The sequence below is a fragment of the Excalfactoria chinensis genome, chromosome 2, assembly GCF_039878825.1.
Source record: "Excalfactoria chinensis isolate bCotChi1 chromosome 2, bCotChi1.hap2, whole genome shotgun sequence".
NCBI classification, from domain to species: domain Eukaryota; kingdom Metazoa; phylum Chordata; class Aves; order Galliformes; family Phasianidae; genus Excalfactoria; species Excalfactoria chinensis.
The window spans coordinates 731,996-742,050 of record NC_092826.1 but is presented as its reverse complement, the minus strand read 5'-3'; the positions used below and the strand labels follow the sequence as shown (position 1 = coordinate 742,050).

Here is a 10,055-nt window from a genome sequence, read left to right as displayed (position 1 = left end):
TACACTGAACCCAGATGGCCAAGAGAAGACCAATGTTGGCCAACATTGAACCCAGATGACCAAGAGAAGACCAACGTTGGCCAACACGGACCCCAAGTGTCCCATAAGCCCAATGGTGGCCAACATTGAACCCAGATGGCCACGAAAAGGCCATTGGTGGCCAACAATGATCCCAGATGGCCAAGAGAAGACCAACATTGGCCAACAATGAACCCAGTTGGCCAAGAGAAGACCAACGTTGGCCAACAATGATCTCACATAGGCAAGAGAAGGCCAGTGTTGGCCAACATTGAACCCAGTTGGCCCATAAGCCCAATGGTGGCCAACATTGAACCCAGTTGGCCAAGAGAAGACCAACGTTGGCCAACATTGACCCCAAGTGGCCCTGAAGGCCAATGGTGGCCAACATTGAACCCAGATGGCCAAGAGAAGACCAATGTTGGCCAACACCGACCCCAAGTGGCCCAGAAGGACAATGGTGGCCAACAATGAACCCAGATGGCCAAGAAAAGGCCAATGGTGGCCAACATTGAACCCAGTTGGCCAAGAGAAGACCAACGTTGGCCAACACTGAACCCAGATGGCCAAGAGAAGACCAATGTTGGCCAACATTGAACCCAGATGACCAAGAGAAGACCAACGTTGGCCAACACGGACCCCAAGTGTCCCATAAGCCCAATGGTGGCCAACACCGACCCCAAGTGTCCCATAAACCCAATGGTGGCCAATGATGAACCCAGATGGCCAATAGAAGACCAACGTTGGCCACCACCGACCCCAAGTGTCCCATAACCCCAAAGGTTGATCCCTCCTCATCTCCCCTTCCTCTCATAGGACCCAATGGTGGCCGCAGGCTCCAAGCGGAGCAGATCGCAGCCGCGTATCACGCGGGGCTGTCGGCCTCCGAGCGTCGCCGCGTCCAATCAGCTTTCATGAAGGGGCAGCTGAGGGTGGTGGTGGCCACGGTGGCTTTCGGGATGGGGTTGGACAAGGCCGACGTCAGGGCCGTGCTGCATTACAACATGCCCAGGAGCTTCGAGGCCTACGTGCAAGAGATCGGCCGCGCCGGGAGGGACGGGGAGACGGCCTGGTGTCATCTGTTCATCGACAAGGAGGTTGGGGGCATTGGGGTGGGATATGGGGGGATATGGGGTGGGATGGGACAGGGATTGGGGTGGATATGGGGAGGGATTGGGATGGTTTTGGGGTGGGATTGAGGTGGTTTTGCGATGGATTTGGGGTGGTTTTGGGGTAGATTTTGGGTGGTTTTGGGGTTGGATTAGGGATGGATTTGGGGTGGGATTGGGGTTTGATTTGGGGTCGGATTGGGTTGGTTTGGGGATGGATTTGGGGTGGGATTAGGGAAGGATTTGGGATGAGATTGGGGTGGTTTTGGGGTTGGATTAGGGATGGATTTGGGATGGGATTGGGGTGGATTTGGGATGGGATTGGGGTGGATTTAGAGTGGGATTGGGGTGGATTTGGGGTTGTTTTGGGGTGGGATGGGGGTGGGATTAGGGATGGATTTGGGGTGGGATTGGGGTGGTTTTGGGGTTGTTTTGGGGTGGTTTTGGGATGGGATTGGGGTGGGATTAGGTTGGTTTTGGGGTGGTTTTGGGGTGGGATATGGGGTGGGATTAGGATGAATATGGGGTGGGGTTAAGGTGGGATTGGGGTGGATATGGGATGGGAATAGGGTGAGATGGGATGGATATGGGGTGGGATAGGGGTGGATATGGGATGGGATTGGGGTGGATATGGGATAGGATTGCGGTTGGGTTGGGCTGGATATGGGGTGGTTTTGGGGTGAGATAGAGGTGGATATGGGGTGGGGTTCGGAGGATTTGAGGTGGTTTTGGGGTGGATATGGGGGGATATGGGGTGGATATGGGGGGATATGGGGTGGATATGGGGTGGATATGGGGGGATATGGGGTGGATATGGGGGGATATGGGGTGGATATTGTGGGATATGGGGTGATATGGAGGGATATGGGGGGATATGGGGTGGATATGGGGGGATATGGGGTGGGATATGGGATATGGGGTGGATATGGGGGGGATATGGGGTGGATATGGGGGGATATAGGGTGGATATGGGGGGATTTGGGGTGGGATTGGGGTGGATAGGGGGGATATGGGGTGGGATTGGGGTGGATATGGGATATGGGGTGGGATTGGGGGGATATGGGGTGGATATGGGGGGATATGGGGTGGGATATGGGGGATATGGGGTGGATATGGGGGGATATGGGGTGGGATATGGGATATGGGGGGATATGGGATATGGCGGGGATATGGGGGGATATGGGGTGGATATGGGGAGATATGGGGTGAATATGGGGGGATATGGGGGGATGTGGGGTGGGATATGGGATATGGGGGGGATATGGGGGGATATGGGGTGGATATGGGGGGATATGGGGTGAATATGGGGGGATATGGGGTGGATATGGGATATGGGGTGGATATGGGAGGGACGGGGAGACGGCCTGGTGTCATCTGTTCATCGACAAGGAGGTTGGGGGATATGGGGTGGGATATGGGGGCATATGGGGGGATATGGGGTGGGATTGGGGTTGGGATTGGGGTGGGATAGGGGTCGTTTTGGGGTGGGATGGGGGTGGATATGGGGTGAGATGGGGTGGGATTGGGGTGGTTTTGCGATGGATTTGGAGTGGTTTTGGGGTGGGGTTGGGGTGGGATTGGGGTCGTTTTGGGGTAGATTTGGGGTGGATATGGGATGGGATTGGGGTGGGATTAGGGATGGTTTTGGGGTGGGATTGGCTTAGTTTTGGGATGGATATTGGGTGGGATTGGGGTGGTTTTGGGGTGGGATGGGGTGGATATGGGTTGGTTTTGGGATGGGATTGGGGTGTATTTGGGGTTGTTTTGGGGTGGGATGGGACTGGGATTGGGGTGGATATGGGGTGGATATGGGATGGGGTTGGGGTGGGATGGGGGGATATGGGGTGGGATATGGGGTGGATATGGGGGGATATGGGGTGGGATTGGGGTGGATTTGGGGTGGATATGGGGGGATATGGGGTGGGATTGGGGGATATGGGGTGGATATGGAGGGATATGGGGGGATATGGGGTGGATATGGGGGGATATGGGGTGGATATGGGGGATATGGGGTGGGATATGGGATATGGGGTGGATATGGGGTGGGATATGGGATATGGGGTGGGATATGGGGTGGGATATGGGGTGGATATGGGATATGGGGTGGGATATGGGATATGGGGTGAATATGGGGGGATATGGGATGATATGGGGTGGATATGGGGTGAATATGGGGGGATATGGGGTGGATATGGGGGGATATGGGGTGGATATGGGGGGATATGGGGTGGGATATGGGGTTGATATGGGGTGGGATAGGGGTCGTTTTGGGGTGGATATGGGGTGGATTTGGGGTTGACTGTCCCTATAACCTATTGGGTTCCCATTGGGAACACAGTGGGTTATAGGGTTACCCAATGGGAACCCAGTGGGCTACAGGGATAACCAATGGGAACACAGTGGCTTATAGGGATAACCAATGGGACCCCAATAGGTTATAGGGTTACCCAATTGGACTCCAATGGGATATAGGGATACCCAATGGGACCCCAATGGGTTATAGGGTTAACCAATGGGAACCCAGTGGCTTATAGGGATAACCAATGGGAACCCAGTGGCTTATAGGGATAACCAATGGGAACCCAATGGCTTATAGGGATACCCAATGGGAACCCAATGGCTTTTAGGGTTAACCAATGGAACACAGTGGCTTATAGGGATAACCAATGGGACCCCAATAGGTTATAGGGATAACCAATGGGAAACCAATAGGTTATGGGGTACCCAATGGGAACGCAGTGGGTTATAGGGATACCCAATGGGAACCTAATGGCTTATAGGGCTAAGCAATGGGAACACAGTGGGTTATAGGGGTAACCAATGGGAACCCGATGGCTTTTAGGGCTAACCAATGGGAACCCAGTGGCTTATAGGGATAACCAATGGGAACACAGTGGGTTACAGGGATAACCAATGGGAACCCAATGGCTTACAGGGATAACCAATGGGATCCCAATGGCTTATAGCGATAACCAATGGGACTCCATCGCTTATAGGGCTAACCAATGGGAACCCAATGGCTTATAGGGATACCCAATGGGAACCCAGTGGCTTATAGGGCTAACCAATGGGACCCCAGTAGGTTATAGGGTTACCCAATTGGACCCGAATGGGTTACAGGGATAACCAATGGGTCCTCAATGGCTTTTAGGGTTAACCAATGGGAACACAGTGGGTTACAGGGATAACCAATGGGATCCCAATGGCTTATAGGGATAACCAATGGGAACCCAGTGGGTCGTCGGGTTAACCAATGGGATGGTTCCCCTCTCAGGGCTCGGACCGGCTGGAGCTGCGCCGTCACATCTTTGCGGACGCGGCGGATCCGTTCGCCATCACGCGGTTGGTTCGGGCCGTTTTCCCCCCCTGTAAATGTAGGGAGCTCCAGAGACGGCGCCTCGACCTCCAGGCCGTGAGTAGGGGGGAGAGCCGGCCCCATAGGGGGAGAACGGGACCTATAGGGGGAGAATGGGACCTATAGGGTGATAGTGGACCCTATAGGGTGAGAACGGGACCTATAGGATGTGATTCAGCCTTATAGGGTGAGAATCGGCCCTATAGGATGAGATCCGGCCCTACAGGGTGAGAATGGGCCCTGTAGGGTGAGAACGGGACCTATAGGATATGATTCAGCCCTATAGGGTGAGAATGAGCCCTATAGGATGTGATTCGGCCCTATAGGGTGAGAACGGGCCCTGTAGGGTGATAATGGGCTCTATAGGATGAGAATCGGCTCTGTAGGATGTGATTCGGCCCTGTAGGGTGAGAATGGGCCCTATAGGGTGAGAACGGACCCTATAGGTTGAGAACAGACCCTATAGGTTGAGAATGGGCCCTATAGGATGAGAATGGGACCTGTAGGGTGAGAATGGGACCTATAGGGTGAGAACGGGACCTATAGGATGAGGACAGGCCCTATAGGGTGAGAATGGGCCCTATAGGATGTGATTCGGCCCTATAGGGTGAGAACGGTCTCTATAGGGTGAGAATGGGCTTTATAGGGTGATAGTGGACCCTATAGGGTGAGAATGGGACCTATAGGATGTGATTCGGCCCTATAGGGTGAGAATGGGCCCTATGGGGTGAGAATGGGCTGTGTAGGGTGAGAATGGGCCCTATAGGGTGAGAATGGGCCCTATAGGATGAGAATCCCATAAGGCATCATGTCCTTTTATGGCCCCATAGGTTTCTATTGGCCCACCCCATAAAGCATCATGGCCCCATAGGTTGCTATTGGCCATCCCATAATGCATTGCGGCTCAGCAATAGGCATGAATGGGCCATAGGTTTCAATGGGCCGTCCCACAATGCATTGCGGCTCAGCCATAGCTTTCAATGGGCCATAGGTTTCAATGGGCCGTCCCACAATGCATTGCGGCTCAGCCATAGGAATGAATGGGCCATAGGTTTCAATGGGCCGTCCCACAATGCATTGCGGCTCAGCCATAGCTTTCAATGGACCATTGCTTTCAATGGGCCGTCCCACAATGCATTGCGGCTCAGCCGTTGCTTTCAATGGGCCATAGGTTTCAATGGGCCGTCCCACAATGCATTGCGGCTCAGCCATAGCTTTCAATGGGCCATTGCTTTCAATGGGCCGTCCCACAATGCATTGCGGCTCAACCATAGGCTTCAATGGGCCATAGGTTTCAATGGGCCGCCCCACAATGCATTGCGGTTCGGCCATAACTTTCAATGGGCCATAGGTTTCAATGGGCCGTCCCATAATGCATTGCGGCTCAGCCATAGCTTTCAATGGGCCATAGGTTTCAATGGGCCGCCCCACAATGCATTGCGGCTCAGCCACAGGAACGAATGGCCATTGGTTTCAATGGGCCATCCCACAATGCATTGCGGCTCAGCCATAGCCTTCAATGGGCCATAGGTTTCAATGGGCCAACCCACAATGCATTGCGGCTCAGCCATAGCTTTCAATGGACCATTGCTTTCAATGGGCCGTCCCACAATGCATTGCGGCTCCGCCATAGCTTTCAATGGGCCATTGCTTTCAATGGGATATCCCACAATGCATTGCGGCTCAGCCATAGGCATGAATGGGCCATTGCTTTCAATGGGCCGTCCCACAATGCATTGCGGCTCAGCCATAGCTTTCAATGGGCCATTGGTTTCAATGGGCTGTCCCACAATGCATTGCGGCTCAGCCATACACATGAATGGCCATTGGTTTCAATGGGCCATAGGTTTCAATGGGCCGTTGCATTGCGGCAGCCATAGGAATGAATGGCCATAGGTTTCAATGGGCCATCCCACAATGCATTGCGGCTCAGCCATAGCTTTCAATGGGCCATTGCTTTCAATGGGCCGTCCCACAATGCATTGCGGCTCAGCCATAGCTTTCAATGGGCCATAGGTTTCAATGGGCCGTCCCACAATGCATTGCGGCTCAGCCATTGGTTTCAATGAGCCATAGGTTTCAATGGGCCGTCCCACAATGCATTGCGGCTCAGCCATAGCCTTCAATGGGCCATTGCTTTCAATGGGCCGTCCCACAATGCATTGCGGCTCAGCCATTGCTTTCAATGGGCCATAGGTTTCAATGGGCCGTCCCACAATGCATTGCGGCTCAGCCATAGGCATGAATGGGCCATAGGTTTCAATGGGCCATAGGTTTCTATTGGCCATCCCACAATGCATTGCGGCTCAGCCATAGCCTTCAATGGGCCATAGGTTTCAATGGGCCGTCCCACAATGCATTGCGGCTCAGCCATAGCCATGAATGGGCCATAGGTTTCAATGGGCCGTCCCACAATGCATTGCGGTTCAGCCATAGGTTTCAATGGGCCATAGGTTTCAATGGGCCGTCCCACAATGCATTGCGGCTCAGCCATAGGATTCAATGGGCCATTGGTTTCAATGGGTCGTCCCACAATGCATTGCGGCTCAGCCATAGCCTTCAATGGGCCATTGCTTTCAATGGGCCGTCCCACAATGCATTGCGGCAGCCATAGGAATGAATGGCCATAGGTTTCAATGGGCCATCCCACAATGCATTGCGGCTCAGCCATAGCTTTCAATGGGCCATAGGTTTCAATGGGCTGTCCCACAATGCATTGCGGCTCCGCCATAGGTTTCAATGGGCCATAGGTTTCAATGGGCCGCCCCACAATGCATTGCGGCTCAGCCATTGCTTTCAATGGGCCATAGGTTTCAATGGGCCGTCCCACAATGCATTGCGGCTCAGCCATAGCCATGAATGGGCCATAGGTTTCAATGGGCCGTCCCACAATGCATTGCGGCTCAGCCATAGCTTTCAATGGGCCATAGGTTTCAATGGGCCGTCCCACAATGCATTGCGGCTCAGCCATAGGAATGAATGGGCCATAGGTTTTAATGGGCCGTCCCACAATGCATTGCGGCGCAGCCATAGCCATGAATGGGCCATAGGTTTCAATGGGCCGTCCCACAATGCATTGCGGCACAGCCATAGGAATGAATGGGCCATAGGTTTCAATGGGCCGTCCCACAATGCATTGCGGCTCAGCCATAGCTTTCAATGGCCCATTGGTTTCAATGGGCCGTCCCACAATGCATTGCGGCTCAGCCATAGGCCTCAATGGGCCATAGGTTTCAATGGGCCGTCCCACAATGCATTGCGGCTCAGCCATAGCCTTCAATGGGCCATAGGATTCAATGGGCCGTCCCATAATGCATTGCGGCTCAGCCATAGGCTTCAATGGGCCATAGGTTTCAATGGGCCGTCCCACAATGCATTGCGGCTCAGCCATAGGCTTCAATGGGCCATAGGTTTCAATGGGCCGTCCCACAATGCATTGCGGCTCAGCCATAGCTTTCAATGGGCCATAGGTTTCAATGGGCCGTCCCACAATGCATTGCGGCTCAGCCATAGGCATGAATGGGCCATAGGTTTCAATGGGCCATAGGTTTCTATTGGCCATCCCACAATGCATTGCGGCTCAGCCATAGCCTTCAATGGGCCATAGGTTTCAATGGGCCGTCCCACAATGCATTGCGGCTCAGCCATAGGATTCAATGGGCCATTGGTTTCAATGGGTCGTCCCACAATGCATTGCGGCTCAGCCATAGCCTTCAATGGGCCATTGCTTTCAATGGGCTGTCCCCACAATGCATTGCGGCAGCCATAGGAATGAATGGCCATAGGTTTCAATGGGCCATCCCACAATGCATTGCGGCTCAGCCATAGCTTTCAATGGGCCATAGGTTTCAATGGGGCATCCCACAATGCATTGCGGCTCAGCCATAGCTTTCAATGGGCCATAGGTTTCAATGGGCCATAGGTTTCAATGGGCCGTCCCCACAATGCATTGCGGCTCACCCATAGCTTTCAATGGGCCATAGGTTTCAATGGGCCGTCCCACAATGCATTGCGGCTCAGCCATAGGTTTCAATGGGCCATAGGTTTCAATGGGCCGTCCCACAATGCATTGCGGCTCAGCCATAGCTTTCAATGGGCCATAGGTTTCAATGGGCCGTCCCACAATGCATTGCGGCTCAGCGGCGCTGTCCACCGCGCAGGGTGCTGAAGTGAGCGACCAGGAGATGGCCGCCATGATGGACGCCGCGACGTCAGCGGGGGGCGGCGGCGATGACGTCACGGGGTCACGTGGGGGCGGGGTGACGTCAGAGGAGGAAGACGATGACGTCATGGAGGTGGACGATGACGTCATCGAACCGGAAGTGGAGGAGGGGGAGCGACAGAGGGTGTGTTATAAACATGAGAGAGCCATCGCCATTGAGAGAGCTGTGATGGAGATGGACCTCAGGGAGGAGGGTGAGTTGGGAAGGTCCTGGAAGGGGAATAAAGGGGTTTTAAAGGGTCCTGGAAGGGGAATGGGATGGGATGGGAAGGTCCTGGAAGGGGAATAAATGGGATGGGAAGGTCCTGGAAGGGGAATAAATGGGATGGGATGGGATGGGATGGGATGGGATGGGATGGGATGGGATGGGAAGGTCCTGGAAGGGCAATAGATGGGTTGGGAAGGTCCTGGAAGGGGAATAAATGGGTTGGGAAGGTCCTGGAAGGGGAATAAATGGGTTTAAAGGTCCTGGAAGGGGAATAGATGGGATGGGAAGGTCCTGGAAGGGGAATAAATGGGTTGGGAAGGTCCTGGAACGGGAATAGATGGGATGGGGGGTATTGGAAGTGGAATAGATGGGATGGGGAAGGTCCTGGAAGGGGAATAAATGGGTTGGGAAGGTCCTGGAAGGGGAATGGGATGGGATGGGATGGGATGGGATGGGATGGGATGGGATGGGATGGGATGGGAAGGTCCTGGAAGGGGAATAGATGGGATGGGAAGGTCCTGGAAGAGGATTAAAGGGGTTGGGACGGTTCTGGAAGGGGAATAAATGGGTTTAAAGGTCCTGGAAGGGGAATAAAGAGGTTGGGAAGGTCCTGGAAGGGGAATAAATAACATGGGAAGGTCCTGGAAGGGGAATAGATGAGCTGGGAAGGTCCTGGAAGGGGAATAAATGGGATGGGAAGGTCCTGGAAGGGGAATAGATGGGTTTAAAGGTCCTGGAAGGGGAATAGATGGCTTGGGAAGGTCCTGGAAGGGGAATAAATGGGAATGGGAAGGTCCTGGAGGGGAATAGATGGGTTTAAAGGTCCTGGAAGGGGAATAGATGGCTTGGGAAGGTCCTGGAAGGGAATAAATGGGAATGGGAAGGTCCTGGAAGGGGAATAAATGGGTTTAATGGTCCTGGAAGGGGAATAAATGGGTTGGGAAGGTCCTGGAAGGGGAATAAATAACATGGAAAGGTCCTGGAAGGGGAATAAATGGGTTTAAAGGTCCTAGAAGGGGAATAAATGGGATGGGAAGGTCCTGGAAGGGGAATAAATGGGTTGGAAAGGTCCTGGAAGGGGAATAGATGGGATGGGAAGGTCCTGGAAGAGGATTAAAGGGGTTGGGAAGGTTCTGGAAGGGG

At 53.8% G+C, this 10,055-nt stretch overlaps 1 protein-coding gene across 1 annotated transcript in view; it reads left to right on the top strand.

Annotated features, from left to right (window-relative positions):
* The first annotated feature begins 740 nt into the window (after positions 1-740).
* RECQL4 (RecQ like helicase 4) overlaps positions 741-10,055 on the top strand; it is a 49,521-nt gene continuing 40,206 nt past the window's right edge. The window contains exons 1-3 of the mRNA XM_072330601.1: positions 741-1,115; positions 4,402-4,539; positions 8,643-8,898. Of these exons, the coding sequence (XP_072186702.1) occupies positions 741-1,115; positions 4,402-4,539; positions 8,643-8,898 (769 nt within the window). The remainder of the gene's footprint in view (positions 1,116-4,401; positions 4,540-8,642; positions 8,899-10,055) is intronic.